The 22692-nt window shown below is 43.7% G+C and overlaps 2 protein-coding genes across 3 annotated transcripts; one reads left to right on the forward strand and one right to left on the reverse strand.

Moving 5' to 3' along the window:
- Positions 1–1755: 1755 nt before the first annotated feature.
- On the forward strand, positions 1756–13473 carry atxn10 (ataxin 10). Of its 2 annotated transcripts, XR_013937107.1 has the most exons (12): positions 1756–1887; positions 2754–2945; positions 3124–3206; positions 3308–3404; positions 3652–3816; positions 3914–3994; positions 4422–4578; positions 4679–4796; positions 4985–5157; positions 7127–7190; positions 9644–9925; positions 13334–13473. XR_013937107.1 is itself a non-coding variant. In XM_080518146.1 (11 exons), the coding sequence occupies exons 1-11, from the start codon at positions 1757–1759 to the stop codon at positions 9826–9828; spliced, it is 1446 nt and encodes a 481-aa protein (XP_080374272.1). In that variant the 5' UTR covers position 1756; the 3' UTR covers positions 9829–12603. The 2 variants fall into 2 exon arrangements, 1 of the variants encoding a protein (XP_080374272.1); XM_080518146.1 differs by lacking the exon at positions 13334–13473 and having other exon boundaries at positions 9644–12603.
- A 91-nt stretch (positions 13474–13564) lies between these two features.
- On the reverse strand, positions 13565–20637 carry wnt7ba (wingless-type MMTV integration site family, member 7Ba; the record flags this gene model as incomplete). Its single annotated transcript, XM_080518623.1, has 4 exons — positions 20546–20637; positions 19122–19348; positions 15054–15325; positions 13565–14044 (listed from the first exon to the last, which is right to left on the reverse strand). The coding sequence occupies exons 1-4, from the start codon at positions 20626–20628 to the stop codon at positions 13565–13567; spliced, it is 1062 nt and encodes a 353-aa protein (XP_080374749.1). The 5' UTR covers positions 20629–20637.
- Between the last annotated feature and the right edge of the window lie 2055 nt (positions 20638–22692).

A 22692-nucleotide genomic window follows, 5' to 3' on the forward strand; every position in this document is an offset into this window, starting at 1 on the left:
ATAAAGATACAATAATATGCAGACTGAATTAAATGATCAGCCACTTAATAGTTGTCATTCAAACTAAATGATAATTGGATTTAATTGCTTAAAAGAACTGTCATGAAATATCTGAGTATTTGTCTCATCTGATCTATCTCTTGAACAGTGAAATTTAAATATGTTATAGATTTCCAGGGTGAAAATGGTCAATTTTGCATCATTATGACTTGGTTGTGTTAAAGCTTGATCCTGTATTTATTGCCAGTATTGTGGCGAGCTAAATGCAGCACACCTCATTTAATAGTGAAACACTTCATTCACAGTGTTGACTGTGTATTATTCTGACAGTCTGTGTGAATATGAATATTAAACATTTCTGTGGTCAATTATGTTTTCTTCTGGCTTGTTCTTTTTTTTTTTGTCGTGAAAGGAGCATGATAGTCCACTTCAACACACTAAACCAGCTGTTTTCTAGTTATCATATCTCAGGTTTCCAAAGTAATTAAAGTCTAATAAAAATGTCCTGTTTATCCTGTAACTCTACTCTTCAGATTCCCTCATGGTACCCAACCACTTTCTGTTGGTGAGGATATTTCCAGTCATCCAACTTGAGGAATGAATAATGAGATTCTATAATGGGAATGCTTGCCTCTTTTAACAACTCCAGGTTGACAAATTGCTTGAGGTGGACCCTTCTTACCATCCATAATCAACTTCCCGCAACACATGGCCGCTGTGCTGTTCCAGTCCGGTGAAAACGCACCGAGCAGATCTGTGATCTCAAATTTGCCGTACAAAAAATGGATATCACAACAGCTTGTTATGCAACTTTGTTGGTGCAGCTGCAACGGTCGTCCCGCAGCTCATTAGGACTGGCATAATTGATCTTCGGACCTCTTGCTTTAAATAACTGGATTACATATGTGAATGCGGCTGCGGTTCAGAGCAGCAATTTTGGGATTTTATTGTACAAATAGCTATATGTTGGATTTGAGTTGATAAAATATACAGAATATGATGGAAGCTGCCCGCTTGCCCCATTAATTATAGAAAAGTTTTTCTAAAATGAAGGTTGGAATGAGGTTAAATGTCCAACAAAGGGAAGGAAAATGTACTTATGAGAAGGTTTATCGTGATCCATCTCACTAATGACAGAGGTGGATGATTTCAGTTGATTAACAATGTATTTTCTAGACTCTATCTTGCATGCTTCATGTGTCATCAACACATAATCCTTGTTTGAACATGGGAAAGTCAGTGATATTTGGCTGCTCTAAATAAAAAAGATGTATATAATTCTATATGAGATATTAAATATTTGGCAATAGTGAAAATGATAGTGTTTTTTTTTTAAAGCATGTCTAAGTTTTAATTTGTCATGTGGAATCTGGGTTTTGTGGCCCTTTCTCTTTACACACACACACACACACACACACACACACACACACACACACACAGGTGTGGGAAACACTATAAAATCGTCTTTTCTTGCTATGGCTGTAGCTCTTTTTAAAAGGATGGATATTTTATTGTCTACTTATATTCTCAACTATAGTTATTTAAAATTAAAAATGTCCCCTGTTTTCTGGCTGATGCCTTCCTGATTCATTCACGTACGTATAATGGTTTTGTGACTGGAGCCTTGTTTGGCTCTCCAGCTGTTTGTATGAAAACAGCAGCACATGTTTAGACTCCGCCCCCCTCCTGGATTGAACCAATGGCAGGTCAGGAACTCCCCCGGAAGTCCCGCCTTATACGCGATCAACAGACAAACATGGCAGCTTCCACTGACAGCACTTTGGACATCTCAGCGTCTATCACTGCAATTATGAATGAAACACACAACCCTCAACACTTGCAGGCTATCAAAACATTTACGAGTGCCTTGCGGGAAGAGGAGTGCAGGTATGGCAAAAGTCAGTTGATACTTTTAGAACAGGAAACGGAGGGGATTAGCTCATGTGGCTAAGCTAAGCGAAGTCATCCTGCTGTCAGCTCCGTTACACTGCTTTGTTGTAATTCAGGCCCAATTGTTCTCATAAACTATCCACAGACTGTACGTTTTCAAGACTACTCAGCTGCCTAACTTCAGTTTGACTTAAATTGTAGTGATCTGTATTCATTCGGTGTTGTCTCCTGTTAAAAACAGAGATAACAAGCACTAAGAAGCTTTGACTGGTTTTCAGATATTTAGACAGCTAATGCTAACTGTGATGAACTGCGCATGTAATCGTCCCACGGTTTTCTGCAAAACCTTCAGATAAATTGTTTTACAGGTAAATGCGTCATCGGCAGTTTTGGAGCTACTTCACAATCCAAACGATTGAAAGACCCAGTCTGATCTTAGTGTTGCCATAATTTGGAAATTGCTTAAAAGCACATTTTTCCAATCAAGATCAACGTTGACATAGAGCCATTGTTTCTAGATTAGATTGTTTTTCAAAGTTAGATTTCAGAAGTCTGACTGCATCATGTTATTTACTATATTTCAATTGAATGTGGGCAGCAGACTCTGATGAGGGCTAAAGATAAATTAAATCATCAGTTTTATATTTGCGTAAAATAAGCAAGATAAATATTTTTTAATTATCATCTAGATCAGTGTTTCTGTGAATCCTCTTGTGGACTCTAAACTTTCAAATCCAGACTGAAGCCTAACACTAATGGATTAGCAGACTCTTGCTAATGGGCAAAAACAAGACATTCCAAAATGACAGCAATATACTTTATATTAGATCCTTTTTATTTTCTTTTTCTCAAAATGTTTTCAGAGACACTGTGGACGAGGAGGTGTTTTCCAGTCTTCTGAAGGTGCTGACCAACCTTTGCGAGGAACTACAAACTGCCAGCGCAGACGGCGAGGATCTGCACTCCTTTTCCCTGCAGCTTCAGTTGATTGCTGAGTGCTTCAGGGCCCAGAGGAACGCCTGTGTCCAGAGTACACGCAACCAAAGTCTGCTCAGGTTTCTGCAGTTCTAATGGTTTGGAGAAGATAAAAAAAAAAAAAAATCAACCTTGAAATTTGGCAAAAAAACATTATTTAACAGAACGTCTACTTTTTGTGGGAGCTGTTTATTCCAATTGCTTGATATTTAGTATGTTGACTTTATGATCTTTTTTTTTTTTTTTTTTCCCTTTTAGGGAACTTGGATTTATTGATGTGTCTGTTAAACTCCTGAAATTCCTTCAGACTGCTTTGGGAAGCTCAGATGCACTGTTTGAACGTAAGTCTTGACTACTGATGCAAATATTCAGAAGGCTGTTGTTGTTGTTGTTGGTGTTGTTATTATAACTGATGTATTTTACATCTCCCCTTGGGGCTCAGCTCTTCGCTGTGGGGTCCAGTTCCTTGGTAACTTAGCCGTTGGAAACCAGACGTGTAAAGATGACATTTGGCAGCTGAGCTTCCCGGATCTACTCTTGTAAGTGGACCGGAGCTTGTCCTCCCCGTTTCTCTCAACACTTTCACACTGAAAACACAATTGGATTTGTCTTGTACAGTACCTCAGTCGCTGTTAACAGCTTTATAAATAATAGTTTAACAATTGAGAGCACATGATCCAGAGCATGCCTGTATTTGGTTCCCTATTGTTATTCTAAAGGTTCAATGTAAAGTCAAGAACATGGTACGGAGATCTCCTAATTAAGCAAATGTGTGTTCGTGCACAGGAAGCTGATCAGCGTCGACGACGAGAAGGTGGTGAACTACACCTCCATGGTTCTCCACACGTGTCTGGACGAGAGCAAAGTGGGAGCTTTGTCCGACCCGGAGAACATCCAGCTGGCACTCAGAGTGATGGAACTCTGCAGGACCCAGCCTGAGCTGGACTGGACGTAAGCCTGGGTTCTTCATAAGTAGCCATCCCGCGACCTGAGCCACGAGGTCTGCGTCTCTGCATAATGTTTTCCTCTGGTGTTCGTTGACTTTCAGGGTGCTCATTGCAACACAGCACTTCCTCGGGTCTGCAGCTCTCGTGGAGAGCATGTACTCCGGCATGTCCCACCACGAAAGGTAACATCAGTCTGCTTCACCACCACTCCAGTAATAAAAAAAAAAAAGGTTGGGTAAAGCATAAGTACATAAGTAACTCATGAAGTTAATTGCGTCTACTCACTGTTGTTTTCCCTCTTCTTCCAAAGATTCACTGTAGTTTTTCACACAAGCGTTTAGCAGCATCCATAATCAGGATTATTATAGACAACATAAAATGTTCCGTGACACATTATTATTAATCCTTGTGTCAAAAATGTGTGAATTTCTGGGATAAAAACTGACAACACTTGACACCTGTGCTTTAAATCTTTTTTATATACTGACATTATATGTCAGTATATATGTATAAATATGTTCTTTCTTGCAAAGTGAGTCCAGAACGGGAGCGTGTATTAAAAGCGACCAAAGCAGGCGAATCTTCAACAGCCGTGTCCGTGTTTTTCAGAGGTACTTTATTAGAGTTACTCTTCGCCCAGCTGAGGGAGGAGGAGTCGGACGAGTGCGGCGTCCCTCCCGACGTGGCTCGCTTCCTGGCCAGTTCCTTCCAGAAGAGCTGCGGAGCCGTGCTCACGCTCGCGACCGGTTCTGCCTCCAGCGACGAGGTAGAAATGATCAACTTTGTTTTACTGTCCCCCCAAAAAAAAAAAAGTTTAACAATCATGTAAAGTTTGTTGGCGAGTGACTGGTTGCAATGCCCTGCAGGTCCTGCAGGAGGCGCTGACTGTGATCAGTCTCCTGGACGTGCTGTGCGAGATGACCTCGGATGTCAAGCAGTTCATGTTTCTGCAGGACCATCCCGACCTTCTCATGACCACTGTTGGTAAATGAACGAACAGACTTCCACACTGACCCATCCAAAGATCCCCACTCTATTTGAATCTACTGACGACATTGCCGATAAGAGAGTTAATAACCAAAATATCTTTAATTGGATTTACCGGTCTGTGTTGAGGTTTTTCTTTTTTCTATTTAACAAAAAAACGTCTTTCTTCTCTTCTCCCTCCGCAGGGCTCCTGCAGCAGGTGCACGCCATCGGGAAGGCCAGTAAGAATATCTTCAGTGCCGCGCAGAATTTCTCCTCCCTGAGTGCCGATGGAGAATCTCCTGTCATCAGCTTTAAGGCTCACCTCATCAGGTTTATAGGAAACCTCTGCCACGGCAATACAAACAACCAGAACAAGGTCCGTACGACCCCGGTTTGCACAGCATGTCCCTGTGGTTTCATTCACGTATTTCTATTCTATTCTATTCGTTGATCCATTGCAGTGGTGTACAGATTTAGACGCCGTTATCATCTGGAAAAGCACTCCCCTATAATTTTACAAAGATGATGTAGAACTGGGAAACTCACCTTGTTGTCGCTTTCTCACTTCTACGGGTTAGATATTCTTCATGTTTTTACCCACGAGATCTGGCGATCGCCCTGCATTTTCTGAATACTTTTTAGGCAGTCAAACACAATGGGGGGGGGTCAAAGGTCGAGAGGCGATTCAGTGGACTGCGAGGCCCCGTAGACCTCGACGCTAAATTGCATAAGTTGCTTTATGTGCTTTCAACGCAACATGCTTTTCCACTTAAAAGCGAGCCACTCCCCTCCCTCACTTGGTCAAGCGATCTTATCGGGTGTTTTTTTTCTTCTTTTTCTTCCCTCCATCGCCGTCTGTCGGCATCTCGCTATCAACAGAAAACACAGATGGGTAGTAAAGCAATTGTAGGAGGAGCCAGTCCGGGGGCCGTATCTATTGCACGGTACAGACGCAGTTATTCCTAATAGAAACAGATTTGTGGAATGCTTGTGGGATGGCCACCCTCAGTTGGCCTCTCTATAATATTTATGGATGCTGATCTGTGGTCTGCCGGTGGTCAGAAATCACCCCGTATCTGTTTTCACCAAGATCCCTTCCAGTAAGCCAAATGTCATTTGGTTCACCTTTGGGGAGAAATTGTAATTTAAGATGTGCACGCGAAGCGCCGAGCCGCTCGTATCTTGCTGAATTCGGCGTCCGGTCACTTGTTATTCACTTCTTTATGGGGTTTGGACGTATCGTAAGCAACTTCAGACAATCACAGTTGAAGCGGAACCCAAAAAAAAACGCAAAAAACAAGCGGGCCCGGGTTTTCATTCTGATCCGTGTCGCTTACAAGTTTAGACGACATCTCTATTTTCTGGAACTCAGCCATTTGTCCTTTCTGGTGCTTCTATCAGTTTCTTTTGGAGTGAAACCAAGAAGTGAAAAAAAGAAAGAAAGAAAGAAAACGTGAAGCGAAGACGGTAATTGAGCCTATAGAATCAGACAGATGATGAAGAGCAGATCACCGTGCTGTGGTGGTGTCAGACCAACACGCGACCACACCGCCAGGCTCTGCTGGGAACAGTTAACATTGTTTCTCTTTCGCGCGTTCCTTGACCTTCATAGTACCTGGATAACGGCTTGAAGCAATCAGACTCAATGCAACTTTCAAAGTGTGATGCGTCAACCTCCTTTGACTTCACGCTACCATTTAATTTTTTAACCTTGATTCCACAATTGGTGACGGATGGATGAATTTTGTTAGTGTCGTTGGTTTCCATTCAACCGTAGATCCTTTTAGCGTCTCCACGGAGACTCTAACGCACCAGAGCCTCAACAAAAAACCCAAACATGCACAGGGAGATCATGCAAACGCTCCACAGAAACGCCTGTATTGAGATGTTATTTATTAGGAATCCCAGAAATCCCACACGGCGTAAACCAAAGTACTGCTGGCAGCACTTTACTTTTATCTCTTTTCACTTTGACATTTTCTTTTCCTGAACAAATTAGCTTCGGAACACTGCCGTGGACCAAACATGGCAGGATCCAAGTCACACGAGATTGTAGGCAAATGTGGAAAATTCATAGCATGAAACAGTGCCTTTTATATTCTTCTTCATGTGGTAAAAAAAAAAAAAAAAACCTTTACCAATGTTAAGAGCCTTATAACTGAAGCATCTCATTAGGATTGAACGACTATGTTTGAGTGCTTTGCCCACTGTTTTCACTGTTGGGGTTGATTTGGTGGATAAAAAAAAGCGATGCATATATCACTACGATTAAAATAATGTGTCCCATTGGTGCTGAAACTAGATACACGTATACATGTTTGATATCTGCTCTCTTGTTTCCACAGGTGAGAGAACTGGAAGGAATCCCCCTCATCCTGGATAACTGCAACATAGACAGCAACAATCCCTGTATCCTTTTTTTTCTTTTTACACAGACGATCATCTCGAGAGCTGAATTATGTTCATGTTGTCCTCTTCAGCTTGATGTTGTAGTTTTGTTTTTTGGCCACTGCAGAACAAACGTTCACTCGCTCGCCTTCTTTCGACGCGTCGGAGTGCAGATGCTCTGCAATTTGCTTTTATTTCCCGCTTCCCAGGCCAGGCTGTTTTCTTGCTCACCGCAGGTCACTGAGCTGTAACTCCTGAGTCACTCTCATCTCCACACCCAGCTGGGGCTTCCTGCCACCAGTACATATTGGCTGAGTCGGGGGCATCGTGCCAGGCTGCCTTTTCACAAGGTCACTAGTCTGAGCTGAGCTTTTGTCCTGGTGCACCCCTCCCACACTTATCTTCAAATCTTCCTCCGGGGAGGGGGGGGGGGGGGGGGCAGCAAAGGGCACAGCTGCATGAAAAATGTCAGCTTCACGGGGATGTCTTCTCCCCAACAGGAGATATATACATCATTTGGTGGGTAACACGCTATATTTTAATATACACATTCATAGTGAACATCAAATATACAAAATTCACTTTATCATGCTTTTCTAACAGTAATGAGGTCCCGCCAGTGACGAAAGTCTGTCGTCTCCCTCCCTCGCTTGCTTCCGCCACCGTTTTGGCGAACGTGTGCTCACACAGGCGATTCAGAGTGGGCACCATTTTTCTCCCCCTGCCATTTTTTTCTCTGACCTCTGACACATGTGAAATTTTTAGGAAAAATAAAATACCTCATATGGGACCTTTTACCGCATTTGTTGTAATCGTGAGGAGCATAGAATTAGAGTTATAGAATCAAATTGCGTGGAAAAACTATGAAGGCTGCCGATTATTAATAAAGACCTGTAATTAAACGTGGGAAAATTGTATTAACCTTCATCGACCTTTTTCGCGTAACTGCGACTGAAAAATGACCATAAAATAGAACGTGAAGTTCACAGATTCGTGCGGGAAACTTGAGAGCGGCGAAATGTTTTGTGTCGGAGGCCAAACGTGACCTGCCTGCAAAACTCATCTGTTTGTTGCGCAGCTGGCTGCACACCCGCTGACCCGAGGCAGACGCAGCCACTCGCCGGCTTGACATCCCGAGTTGGACCCGGAGAGCATTTGGCCTCGGCCCCTCGTTTAGCCTCGGTAATAATATTACTTTCAATCGTCGCCAACTAAAATGGATTTTGTAACCAAATCACGGGCTTGAACTGCTTTCATACAAACATGTTTGAATCAATATCAAGTTAATATTAGTTTTTGTGGGGGAAGTGCCGTGGACGTTTATTTGAAGTCGATGGTTTTGTCTGGTTCTTATTAATTAGAGATTTTAAGTATCTTTCAAAGTCAGATTTTCGATTTGTTTGATTTTTGTTTTTCCTATTTTGTTTTTCAGATAAGTTGAAAATAGTGGGAAGATGATTTCAAATGAAAGAGCTAGAACTCTATAATAACCATTATTTTATCAGTTTTTCAACTAATTTATAAATACTATCTACCGGTAATTTACTGTTATGAAACAAGTAAATAATAATTTTCATTTAAAAAAAAAAAAAAAAGGGAAAATTCGGACTTTGATCAAGTAAGCAGTAGTTTTGACATTCATGTTGCATTTCAAAGCATGTTTAGTATAATTATGCGAAAAATAAGATAAATGGAGTCAGATTAATAGTGCATTTTGCGTTATAATGGGAATAGGCAAATATCTTTTCCTAGCATGGGGCCACAAAATTTTTTTTATAAAAATTGGGACTTCTTTGGAGGGCTGAACCACAATTTGTACTGCATCACATATTTTCCATTGAAAAGCAGCACGTTAATGTTCTTGCTCTGTCTGCAACACTCCGGTTCAAATTGTCATCTTTCAACACAGCAATTTGTTTGTTCCACAAATTAAGGACACAGTTTTACCCTTTGGCTTCAGGAAGCGGTTATGTGGAGGCTCATATCTCGCGAAAAACTACGCTCAGCATTAGTTCTTATTTTTTAACGACAGGCTGACTGTGGGATTGTTGGTTTTGTTAGTGAGGCGGCGCAATTTCAGCCAACAAGCAGAAACGGCGTGCTCTAGCAGTAGCATGCCAAGATGTATTAATCAAATGTGTGTTTTTAACGCCAATTCAAGAGCTGAAGGACATTATAAAGATACCAGTGGAGTTGGTGTTAAACTGCTCTTCCTTGAGGATTACATACCTAATTTTTTGAATTCTACTATTCCATGTTGTTTACAAATAATAAAAAAAAAAACTTTGCTCAGTTTTATATTCCTAACTTCAATTTAAGCGACATTACTGTTTTTAATAATATTGCTTAATTTAAATGGTTGCCACCGCTAATCTATTATACACTATGATTTTCTCCTGATGGTTTCCATTAAGTGTCTTTTCAAAAAAAAAAAAAACTTGTTGAAGTGACTCTCCTTAACCAGACGCCGCCAGTTATAAGCCAGTGGGCGATCTTCGCCATCAGGAACCTCTTGGAAAACAACATGGCGAACCAGGAGCTGGTCGCCTCCTTGGAGCGCCGCGGCAAAGCTGACTACTCGGCGCTCAGGGAGCTGGGCTTCCTGGTGGAGGAGCGCGACGGGAACCTGGTGCTCAAACCTGTGAGCAAAGACTCGTAAAAAAAAACAACAAAAGGTGTGAGAGAGGCAGTGAAGGGAGAGAGAGGAAGGCTCCCGTCCCGCAGGCAGGCTTTCATGCGGAGCGTTGTTTTAGAAGGTAATGCAGTACATGGGCACACACACGCACATTTACACATATATTCCTGCGCCAACACGTTTTGCTTTTTTGTGTTTTGCGAGCCTGATTAATGTTCCCTTCGCTCCAGTCACGTGCCTGTCCAGAAAATAAAAAACCCGACTGCCGTCAGCTTTCGAATATGATCCTCCATCAGAGGCGCGTATATAACTTGTTTTTCTACCTCAGCACTCATGTCCACATGAGGCACAAGGTATTATTGACACACAAAAAGCCCCGCGGGGGGTATAGAAGCAGAGGTCAGGATGTCAGGAGCTCTTGCTTTGTCTTGACCCGAGTCTGGGAAATGAAGAGTTGGGGAGCGGCGAGCACATGCTGGTACCTTTTTACCAGGCCGATGCTTTGTCGGTGTAATCCAAAGACAAAGAGCGCCGCGGCGTTGGGGCTTTTCGCCTTTCAGGGACAGTGATGTTACCAGCAGGGGTTGGGGAGTTTAATCCCAGGCTCATAGTGGCTTCGGCAGTAACCATGAAACGGAGAATGACCAAAACATGATGTAGTCGACCCCCTCGCCGCGTCACCTAATTAAACAGTGGCATCCCGGCTCCGCTAAGAAGGCTTCCTTATTGAAATGCTTCGAATACCTGCTTGTCAAGCTCAGAAAAAGAAAAAAAAAAAAAAAAGCAATAATAAACGAAAGAAATCTGATACTATGCATGTTTTAAGCATTAAGGCTCACTGTACGATATGCGTTAAGTATTTAACAATAAGGACTATTAGAGTCGGCATAGCTTTGTGAATTCATGCTATCCTCCATCTCTTTTTTCTTCTTCTAACCTGCTGCACCGTGGTGTTGCTAAATCTGCTATGAAAGCGCCCAGCATCGGACTCATGTTTCACGCTTTGCGCAGCTTCTTTTTGCTCCCCGTTTCCACCGGAGCTGCTCGTTTATGAAACCCCTTTTTACTTCGGTTTTGCGGGGGGGGGGGGGGGGGACGGACGGTGTTTGGAATGGGCAGACAGCGGATGAGAGCGGTCCCGAGGGCTCGCATCCGCGCGACCCCGGTAGCGAGAGAATTAGTTTGCAGAGTGACATCCCCTTCTCTGCTCCTCCCGCTGCTGGATAAGCTGAACAGTCCTGACAACTCAACAATGCAGCGCTTTGCGGGCCGGCCCACACCCTGCTCCACCCTGTTTGCTCTGCCATCTGATTTTTAATGACAAAATGTATTGAAACAATTGGCTGGACTCTCCCCTCAATCCGCCGGCATAGTGGAGGGAGCTTATGCGGTTCCGGTCGCCAGGATTTCAGACGGCTAACAAAACAGGCAGTTTACTCGCGCTCGACTGGCTGGCTGCAATGCTTTTCAGCCCCACAGGAAAGAGGCTGTGCAAGTCAGCCGGCGCTGAATGAGGTGGCACGGCCCGCGGCCGCGCGTTCACCTCCTAACGCATCAGCGCCACATCAGTCGAGGCCAAAATTTCTCGTTTCCCATATCAGCATTTTTTTTTTTTTCCCCCCGACCCCAGGCCTCGACGAGTACGTACTTGTGCCTTTCTGGTTTGATACGTAAAAACGCCACCTCGTCAGGGTTCCGAGACTTAATGTGTGGATCCGTCGATGAGCTTATTCAACGCCTAATAAAGTTTTGTGTGTGACTAACAGCTTTTTTTTGTATTCGTTTGATTTCGACCCGCGAGGCCGAGGAAGTGACAGAAAACTCAAGAAGCATTAAAAAGATACTCAATTTTTATTGGTAAAAAAAAAAAAAAAAAAAAAGGAAAGAAAATACAGCTGTCTATGTTTGTAAGTGATGCAGACTTTGATCTTGCCACAGAACACATACAAACTGTATATTAGGCTATAGCTATGCAAGAAACAAATGTGTTGCCCCCTCCTTGGCTAAAAGCACTATTAAGAAAACAGAAACATAGAACCTTCAATCGAAATCTGCACATTTAGTCGTTTGTATATAATAGTGGTTTCCATTGACTTTTCTAGACTTTCCATTACTCTGCTCAATGACTCAACTAGTCCGCGCTACTGCTAATAGTGAAGAATCGTACCAAGGTGGACAGTCGGAGCTATATTCGATAAAACGTGGAATATTTACATTTTCTGATCAAAGACACAAGTTCCAAATAATTTATAGCTTTCAAATCTGAATACGATGACAACAGAAAACACTTGTAAATAGTGACTCTCTTTCCAGCTATAAATGACATAAAGTGCCACGTTCCTCATATAAAAATATACTCTTCAAATTGTTTTGTAAGTTATATAACGCCTAAATAAACAATTCTGAATACATTAAGGGTGCTGTCCAAAAATAGCTCTCGGAGGGGGGGGGGGGGGGCCTTTGATCCTCCGGTACCCCCTCTATGTGGTTAGGGCGCATGCCATCCACCCAAGCAGGCCTAAAAACCGCGCTGGAAGGCCTTGTGTAAGCAAGAGGCCGCGCCGTGGAATTCCACGTCTCCGCCGCTCATGGGAACGCTGGATGTATCTGAACCTGATTGCGCCTCTATAGAGTTCCAACGAGGCCGACACGGTTTTTCTCAGAAGCCAAGAGCCCTCCACAAACAAAACAGCGAGCGGCAGTCTGGATGAAGTGCCGCTCAAGCCGACAAGCTGGATGCTTAAAATACTGCGTGTGTGTGTGTGTGTGTTTTCTGCCTCTTTGGGTTCTTGGCTTAACAAAGAGGTCTGGCCTCGAGTAGTAGTAGTGGTGGTGGTGGGGGGGGGGGGGGGGGAGTTCGGCGGCGCAGCACCCTACAGCACTGACTAAATAACTGAAATTAAATTTTAAAAAAGCAAATTTGTGAGAGTGCAAAAGGAAATTAATAATCAAGATGTGGAACTGATAAAATGCGATTTCTTTTTTTGTTGTTGCTTTGACTGTGAAAAACAAACAAAAAAAAAGGCGCCTGCTTTAAATGAATCAGTAGCAACTGAACATTATAAAAGAGGGAATATGTTAGAGCAGTTGATTTTGCTATCCAACCTGTAAGTCTTCTGATGTGTAAAAGATATATATATATATATATATATATATCTTCTTCTTTTTTTTTTTTTACATAAATAAGTTTAATTTTCAGTGTTCAAACAGAATACAGTGTGAGCATACAGTTATTCTGCTGCCATCTTTCAGGCCTCATTGGGAGCCCGTCCTCCTTCGCGGCAGTCTCGAGTGCTCTGCTCCAAAGTAAATACCGCAACCCCCATTTCCAGTTGTGGTATTGCAGAACGCGTTTCTCAAGATCCAACCCTTGGCTTTTTCCTCTTGTGCAGAATACCTGCAAGATCTGGGTCTTTGCAGTACTGTCTCGTTGGCAGCAACGACGACGACGACAAAAAAAAAAATGAGAACATCAAAAATCCTTCCTTTTGCGTCTTGTCACTTTTTTTTTTCTTCTTTTTTTCGCCAGTATGCGAGCCAACGTGGGAAACGTTCTTGTCTTCTCCAAACCTCATATTCCGTTTAATTCACCTTGTCTTTAAAGAGTTCCAAATAAGATGTCAAAATGTGCAAAATGTAATAAATACGTCCCGAGTCCTTCGCTTCGGATTCCACTTTGTCGCGTCCCCTCTCTTATCCCCCCCCCCCCTCCCCCGTCCGTTTTACCCATCCTCCACCATCATCCCTCTGCCCCCCGCTCCTACTTGCAAGTGAAAACCTCCGACTTCTCGCTGCACGTGTTGCACTTGACCACGCAGCACCAGTGGAACTTGCAGTTGCACTGCCACACGCGGGTGTAGTGGTGCGTGTTGTGGCCCCGGCCGCAGCACATCACGTTGCAACCGTCCGTGTGCGCCGACGTGCCGTTGCACAGGCGGCCCCTCGTCCCCGTGCTCCCCGTGGCCGTGTCCTCCTCGCAGTAGTTGGGCGAGCGCTCCAGGTACACCAGGTCCGTGTCCGTGGGCTTCTGGTAGCCCCGGGCCTCTTTGAGACGCAGGAAGGAGGGCTGGCGGAGGCGCGAGGCCCTCACGGGCTCCACCTGCACCGCCTCGCTGTAGCGCTCCTTCAGCAGATAGCCGATCTCTCTGAACTTGGGCAGGGTGATCCAGCAGGTCTTGGTGGTGCAGGAGCCGGACACGCCGTGACACTTGCACTCCAGCTTCATCCTCTCCTCCAGGATCTGTGCGCACACAAAAAACGAGATTGCAAATTAAGACGGTGGATTTCGTGCGCGAATCATTTTAAATTCACGAGCCCCCTTAAGCTCACGCTCGAAACACTTAAGAGCTACTGCATTGGCCTTCAAGTCTGTCTCCTTCGGTAAGCTGGGCTTTCTGTGGGCACTTCGACTTTCAGCACAAACTACCAGGATGCCAACTTTATGTCAAGAACATGGGGAAAGTAACTCATACCCCCAAACTGTAGTCTCTAATTAACTTCACCTTTCTTCAGACCACAGAGTGGCGTGACAGCCCGAGAAAACTGACCAGAGCCGTAGTGCAGCCACACACGTCTCGGATTTCATCGCAGCGTGAGCCAGATTTACATTATAATGTCATCTAAATGTTTTCACATGTTCTGAATTGACAGGTGACTGTTTGCTTTTGTGACCAAGCTTGATATCGATCAGAGAGTAATGACCCTTTTGTTGCCAAAGCCCTTTTTAAAAAAAAATTTAAGATTCTTGACCGATTTGCCTCCGGATTGCAGAATATTTGTAACTTGTGTCCACGGTGCTTTTCAGATCATCAACCCTACGTCTCCCCTCGCGGGTTTTCAGGATCCGGGCCGTTTAGGCTCGTCTCTGGTCGGCTGAATGTGTGCAGTGGTGCAGAAGTGTGGTCTTTGGTGGCGCTGCTGAGAACGCAAGAGTGAGAGAGACTTGCAATGATATCCTCTGTTCTGACTTAATGCTTCGTGCTTCAGTGAATGGACTGTGCGGCCGTGGCACGACTCCCACTTGGCAGCCACAGCCGCCGGGGCTTGCGTTAAATGTCACACATTCACGCGCATCTCTGTGTCTCCATGCGTGTTGGCACACTTGCACTGAAAAAAAAAAAAAGCGGCGCTCGGATATCAGGCACTCACTTTGCTCCAGCTCGTGTCGGATTACCTGAGTTGGTATTACTTTGGAAGTAATCATCAAACGTACAGTCCGACTTTAAGGGATTGGATATTCAACGCGTTACCTTTCGCCCCGCCTCGTTGTTGTGCAGGTTCATGAGCCTCCGGGCATTTTTCTTGATCTCGCGGGCGTCTACGAAGCGTCGCGAAAACTCCACTCCGTACTTGACGTCAGCCGAGCAGCCCCCCCACTTCCAGCCCTCCTCCTGGTCGTGGTAGCCCTGCTTCTCCCGGTCGCAGCCACACTGGCTCAAGTTACCTTGGCTGCAGGCGGCGGTCACTGCGTGGGCAACCCCGGCTGCGGTGATGGCGTAGGTGAACGCTGCCTCCCTGCTCCCTGGATGAGGGGGAAAAAAAACAATTAGTCCAAATTGGAATCGAAACATCCCAGAGTGAAGTTCATTCAGGGAATACCTTGCAGGTGTGTGTTAAATTGCGTCATTCACAATATGACCAGCATAACTTCGTGGGCATCTTACATTAAAGGAGCGTGTTATGCACATTGAAATTCATTGTTCTGCCAAACCCAACGAACTGTGAATGAAATCATGGATTTTACAGTTTCCAAACCAATGTTATCAAACATGGCGTCCAGGGTCCAAACTCAGGCCACCAAGATCAGTGAGGTTGCAGTGGTCGCTACCGTACCGTATTGATAGCGAGTAGCAAAAACCTACAAATGATTACTGGAAGGAAAATTGGTGGAAAACAAAGGTTGGAAATATTGTACAGCCTGAAAAGTGATGCGCTTTTAGCCTCATGAACCACACTTCCAGTAGATTTGTCAAATAAAACACGGCCATTTGTTGAGAAAATACAAACAGCTGACATGGTTTTGGACATTTCACTGCATTATCCATCATAAAGATCGGTTGACAAATGTTTTTTAAACATATTTTGCTTTAAATTTAAAACAACTGGTTCATGTTTTGTAAAAAAAAGATATGTCATTCATTGACTTTCACTCTGTCCTCATTGCATTACAACAAAGAGAAACGTTTGTAATTGTTATTTATAGGTTATTATGTAGAATGTGTGACTCAACAACCCTCAACAACAAATTATTACATCAGCAGGCCTGTTGCATGTCACAATATACATCAGGATTCTGATTTAATTATTAAAAACCATGAAATCTAATGGGATTTCTATAAGAGCAGCAAGTTTTTTAATAGCTTTGTGTTGAAACCGTCAATTTATTGCCGCTTCTGCAGAAAGCCTGAGTTTGAACAGGCAGCTTGTGAAAAATGTTGTGTGGGATGGGCATTAAATGGGCATTTGCGAGGTCGGAGGGGTCGAATGTTGCATTAGAGGGAGTGTAGGATCCAATTTAAGTAAAATATTGAACGTTAAGCTTCTTCTGCACTGATTTGGATCGTCTTTTTATTCCCCTCCACCTAAACGCTCACAACTCGCGTGATGTGTGTCATTTGTTCAGGTGGATTTTGTGCTTTAATCACATGAGGTGAACAAAGTGAGCCTGGAAGCTTTCATTTCTCAAATTAATGCATGCGTGAAAAAAAAAAAAAAAAAAAAGTCAGAGATTGTCAATCAACCAAAGTCTGGACACGCCCGCGCAGTTCTCAGACTCACAATGAGGCAAAAACAAGTGAAAGTATCCGCGTGGGTGGACAGTAGATGTGCAGTGCGTTTAAAATGCAGAACCAAAAGCCAAATGGTTAATGGTTACCGACCTTTGTTTGGGTTCATGGCATTTCCTCTTTTCCTTCGTTTTCAGCAAGAGGCCGAATGCCTTCGCTGCCCTGTGCGAGTCTCTAATGTTATTACAATGCCTCGCTTCAAATTGTGGGACTTTTGATTTTAAGAAAAAAAAAACAACACAAAAAAAACACAACACAAAACCACGACTTGAGAGTGCTTCATTAAGTTTTGGAGGGATCTGGTGGGGAATTATTTTTTGTTGCAAATGCAGCTTTATAGTCCAGAATCCTCTCTGTTTTCCGAGGGAAAGTACTCGGCCTCCTCTTCATCAAAGTCTTCCGTCAGTTTAAAGACTTCTTCGTTCAGAGTCGCTCGTCTTCGTCTGTGGCTGGTAAAGCAATATTCGCCATAATGAAGAAAACTCAAGTGACATCTACTGGCTGACTAAAGGAGCTATTTTCTGGATCAACACTCGCCGGGCCGCTGTGTCTTTATGTTCTTCCCCGATGGGATTTCCCACGCAGCTTAAGTGTCATTCCGCGTCTGTTTTTAGGCGCTCCGCGTTATTATGGCAAATGCGTTGCACATTTCACTTATCTGTGGCCAGACTTGAATGAGATGTGCCCTATTTCCAAGCTCTGGTGTGCCACCATTTCATCTTCAGAATAAACACATTTATATTTATGGGGCGGAGGAAATGGGGGGGGGGGGGGGTTTGGAAATGAATCTATTGGCGCCACAGCTGGTAATCCGATACGCTCCCTCCCCAATCAGGATAATGTCGAGCCTTCGCTCATCTCAAACAACCCAAAGTATTAATGCATGGCGTCTCCGCCGAAGGCGATGTTAATGGCGCCCCTCCAACCTGACAAACTCGCTCGCAGAAGCCATCAGGCCTGCGGTTCCCCGGGCCCATAACTCAAAACAAACTCTGAAGTCTTCTCTCATCAAGGCTGAATCCGCGACTCCGCTCGGATATGTTGTCCGCCGAGCGCTTTCTCAAGGCATCAGACGCAGGCAATAGCCAAACAGCCATCTCTTCGCGCTGTGATTTGTTTTGATTGTACAGCAGCGCATGCAGCGTTCCATTGTTGCCATCCAGCTGCTGGAGCTGACTTCAATTAGTGGTTTGCATGAATCTCTCTGGTCTTTCTCAACGCTTTAATGAGTTCACAAGCCCAGCAGGTCAATCAAATGAAATGGGCGGACGGTACATTCTCCACGCAAGAGGGGGCTATTCTTCTGGCTTGGATTAGCATTTTTCACATACAGCTGAATCAAAAGGAATTGGAGAAAGGCGAACCACTTTATGAGGAATTTGCTCGGATTGAAAGGAAATTTGACACGTTTTACATAATTACTTTAAATCCCTCTCCTCGATTGAAAATTTGTTTTGAATTTTTTTTTATTTTTTTATACACAGATCTGATGAGAATAATCTGACAGAAAGTTCCTTCGCGGAGCGGATATGAGGAGCGAAGTTGGATCCGCGGTGTTTCTCTGTGCTCGTTTACGCACCGCAAGAGAAACGATACATTTCCTCTGACAAAAGAAATAAAGGGATCCAGACATCTTGTCTGCCCGTCTCCCGTGTAAAAGCAAGTGATTGCTCCCAGGGCTGCTAGATTAAACATGGATCCAAACCCACAGCAAGACCGCAACAAAACATTTCGGACCGAAACACAATTTATATAAGAGGTTCACGTTAGGAGCTCACAGGCTTTCGAGGGAAATAAAACGGCCGGGAATGTGTAGTGAAGCCAGGAGGATGTGCTCGTGTCTGCATCTGCAGATGGCACAGGTATGATAGTTAGAGGAAGTGAAGTCATATCTGCAAATCAAATAGGGGGGGGCCGTTAAGAAATACTTTTGTCCTAGATTCTAGCCATTCATTGAGGCTGTAACAGAATCTTTCATCAAAGTTGTTCTATTGTTCCCAAAGTCCCTGCTTTTCAGGGCAAAGTGTGAGGAAAAGCCTTTTTTTCCCGCTCCTCCGACGGCCGTCCTTCCAAAACTCGAGGAAAGATGAAAGATGCTCAATGGCACTTGGTTTCCTCGTCGGTATGGAGAGAGAAATGGAGCCACGGCTCAGTTTGGTTTGGACCATCCACCTGTTGACATGCATCAGTCTACGCTTAAATGTCGGGGATAGAGTTTCCAATTGTTTGCTTTAATTAAGTTTGATGGGACTCTCGTCTCAGCATCTGTTGTCCAAGAATGTTCTTATTAAAGGTAAAAAACAGGTCTGGTCTTATGTGACCTCTGGGTTTTTAAAGGGCTGATCATGAACATTTGTTGCACTTTCATTTTTCTCCGATACTCTCATTTCTCCCCTCCAAGTAAGAGTAAAAAAAGAAAAAGCCTAAGTCTCTGATTCACTTCCATCTTTTTTTTTTTTTTTTTTTTTTTAAATAAAAGCAGTTAAAATTCCTCCAATAAAACAGAAGAAGCCGAGTTTCAAACAGACTGACCTACTCTCAGCTCTTGTCCAAAGACGGTCCTCTCTCCCAGGGCTGAGCAGTTCCACCGGCCGTAACGGAACTGATACTGACACTCATTGATGCCGAGCTGGGCGCCCTCGCCGATGACAATGATGGCGTCGGGACGACTCTGACAGAGCGCTCTCTGACGGGGCGCCAGTCCCGGGATCTTGTTGCAGATGATGTTCGCGCCAAGAGCCACGACGGAGGACAAAGCCCTGGGAAAAGACAAAAACCCAAAACAAAAACGGGGATAAATAGGAGTGATGAACTAAGATGGATCAAGAGGAACGGCGATCAAGACGAAGATGCTGTGTTTAAACTAGATTTTATCTTAATTTATCCAATTTTCCACTTTGTGGCATGAAAGTTGCACATCTGAAAATCTCAAATTGAGTACGTGAAAAGATTGTGCAGGGTGACAATAGAAAGAGATTATTGTCTGGGATTACATTTTCATGAGATGGGTTTGTTTAATCCCGCGCTTAATTGTGCAATCGGCCTCAGATTAACTTCATTCCTGTCTCCCAGAAAACATGAACCGCCTGCAGCTATTTTAGGTCTCAGGATCTTGTTATGAATGAGAGCGGCATGTATGGTGCAGCAATCATTCTCTTCATGAGCGCCTGGGTCTTTTAAAGCCATAAGAAAGAAGTCATTACAGCGGCCCGCGCCTACACGCAGAGCAAGTCTTCCAATATGACTCTTTTCCATATGCTGCCATCCGGTTATGGGCCTTGTTTGAGGAGGTGCTCCTATGACAAAGTGGTTCTGGTGTAATGTGTAAATCCAAAAGAGCAGGTTATCTCATCAGCTGCGCACAAAGAACATGCAAGGGGGAAGAAAAATGTAGATTAAACACTGGCTTCATTCACTCAAGTCGTCATTCACTCCTTATAACTGGCCGATTTATGACTCATTATTTGAATGAAACTGAGAAATGGGCGGAAAAAGCTGCAGCACTTGTTCCACGCTGGGTCTGATTTCATTGTGGAATAAAACGACACTGATTAAATGACTTAAGTCACTAAATCATTTCCTATCCCATGTGTCTCAAATTCTGTCTGAGAACTTATTACAAGTCGCATTTTTCTCCATTTCAAAAATAATCTCACGACCACACTGGATAAAATATAAACCACAGAAACATCAGTTCTTTATTCAAGCAAATTCAAAAAGTCTGGCCTTCAAATTAAATGCTAAGTATGTGTTTTCTTTGGAGCAATCATCGGCACCAAACCTGTATAATTTCTCCATGCGCTCCTAATGTGCCCATCCAATTTTCCCCCGTGCGTAATTGGGTAACTTTGCGCACTGCTGATGGAAAATAAAGCCCACTGAAATGAAAAAAAAAACAAAAAACGAGCACGTGCATTTCTTTTTTTTCTTTTTTTTCTTTTTTAAGAGAAACCTACAGGTAGCTACCGCTGGTGAGGATGAGGAAGATCTGCGGGTAGTAGACGGACAGCAGCGCACTGCGAGACGAGATGATAAGCATGGTTGCGCATTGAACACAACTTGATTTGGTCTCTTGGGTTGAAAAAAAAAAAAAAAAAGATAAAATAATGTATGAACAAATAGATCCTCTTTCTCTTGCAATCCAGGAGTTAAAAGCAGGCGTGTCCCTTTCTTGATGGTGGCCAGATTTGTATTTTTATTTTAAGCGCTCTGCGGCAGCTCCAAGCTCCGCTGTCCATGTGTTGGAGATGAGACGCTGCATCCCTCGGCCGATGTGCGCTCTGCCACCTGGTCTGAAAGAGGACCATGTGGGAAGGACAGAGAGGGAAGAGGAGAGGGAGTGAAGAGAGAAAGAGGGAGAGGGAGAGAGAGAGAGAGAGAGAGGGTGGGGGCAGATGGCGCTCCGGATGTTCCGATAAACGCCGAGAGTGGCATTGGAAGCGAGAGAGACAGTGGCCTCTCCTGGCGCACCGGACCCCGGGATGAGTCCACACACACCCCGCATCTGGCTGCTGCACCAAGTTAAATGTATATTCACTTATCATTTTGTGAAAGCTTCAGGGGGCCACTACAGAGGGGTCTGAAGAGCCAGAGCTCCTGAGCCGCAGGTTGCAGACCTCCAGAAAAGGTAAATAAAAGTTCCATTAGGCAGAATGGCACACCTTGCAGTTAGTTATAACCTCCCAACATGGTCAAAAAGAGGACAACGAGCTAAACCACACTCCTCTATGGGACACTATGCATGGACACTGCAAATTACTCCAGGATTAAACGCATTGTGCACTACAATAGTCAAAGCAGGCAGAAATGATGGGTGCAGAAGAAGCAAAAAGATCCTGCATGAACTGATGGATTTGCTAAGCGATGATGAATCAAGTCTCTGACAGATTTTCCTCAGGAAAATACTCGTAAGCCCAGTGTCAAAATCGATAAAGCTTGCTAAATCTTTAAGATACAGGGAAGTCCCCAAAAGACAGTGATTATTAACCACAAATAACAATAAATAATTGAAAAATCTGTCATTTTGTAAGCAAAAAAACACCAAAGTATATGTGTAAAGCTTTGTAAACTAATTCTATTTTTGTTGCATGACTGAGTACGTGCTCACAAACTTAATAATAATAATCATTGCATGTCGTTGTAAAGATCACTGTTGTACTTCTGCCGATTTTTTTTTAATTTCCTCCAGTTTAACAAGTCTTGTGATTTAAATGCAGGATTTTCTCTGCATGTGCTTTCCCAACAATACGCCCTCATGTGGCAGCATGAAGAAAATGAAACTACTGAAGCCAGAGTGCTGAAGTTATATTTGTAGTGAAGTATAACAGAATTCAGAAAATAAAAAATATGTCTCTTTTTTTTAAGCATTTTGAGGAATTGTGATGTTTTAAAGGATGGGACTGTTCCTATATGCCAAAGTGCTGGTTTCCGTTCTGGAGGCAGATACCAGGAAGCTGCAATCCTTACTTGCATGAAACAAATAACCATAAGAAGATGATCATAACACCATTTGCTTTAAAATGAGAGATGGCAGAGATTTGGAATAGACGAGGATAAAGCGGCAGTGGAAACTTTAGCTTTTCTGCTTTCCTGCAGGCCTGTCAGTAAACAACTCACAGATCATGTTTCAGGGAAGAACCTATTGTGTATACATTTGCGTGTATGTCTTTTTTTTCTTCTTCTTTTTAATTGCCTTTAACTCTCTGCCCCTCGAGCACACTCCCTTTCCCTCTCGTCCAAATAATCCTCCTAAACCACAATTTCCAAAGCCAAGATAGCACTTAAGCAGCGTGCACTCACTGTCCTGGCTCTCACACTATGATATCTGTTTCTCCTCATATTTATTTTGTGTGTGCAGACAAGGTGAATGGGCAGACAGGGGGAAGCACCAGAGGATGTCAAATCAGTGATGTCAGTGGGTGTAAAACAGCAATCTCAGGTTCTTTTTTTTCCTCGTTTGTTTGACGGCCGTCAGAGTTCATACAAATGGATTTGTTTTTGGTTTTTTATCAGCCTCATTACGACGACGAGTGACGGGTGTGGCGGCGGGCGGAGGGAATCCGAAGCGGTGAGGAATCGAGGGATAAAGCTGGAGGCAGATTCA

The sequence above is a fragment of the Blennius ocellaris genome (genome assembly GCF_963422515.1).
Source record: "Blennius ocellaris genome assembly, chromosome: 22".
NCBI lineage: Eukaryota > Metazoa > Chordata > Actinopteri > Blenniiformes > Blenniidae > Blennius > Blennius ocellaris.

Excerpts from the sequence above, each read along its gene's own strand:
- atxn10 (XM_080518146.1), top strand. The coding sequence starts at position 1,757 with ATGGCAGCTTCCACTGACAGCACTTTGGACATCTCAGCGTCTATCACT. Across the intron at positions 2,946-3,123 it reads CGCAACCAAAGTCTGCTCAG|GGAACTTGGATTTATTGATG; the intron begins GTTTCTGCAGTT and ends TTTCCCTTTTAG. Across the intron at positions 4,579-4,678 it reads GTTCTGCCTCCAGCGACGAG|GTCCTGCAGGAGGCGCTGAC; the intron begins GTAGAAATGATC and ends AATGCCCTGCAG.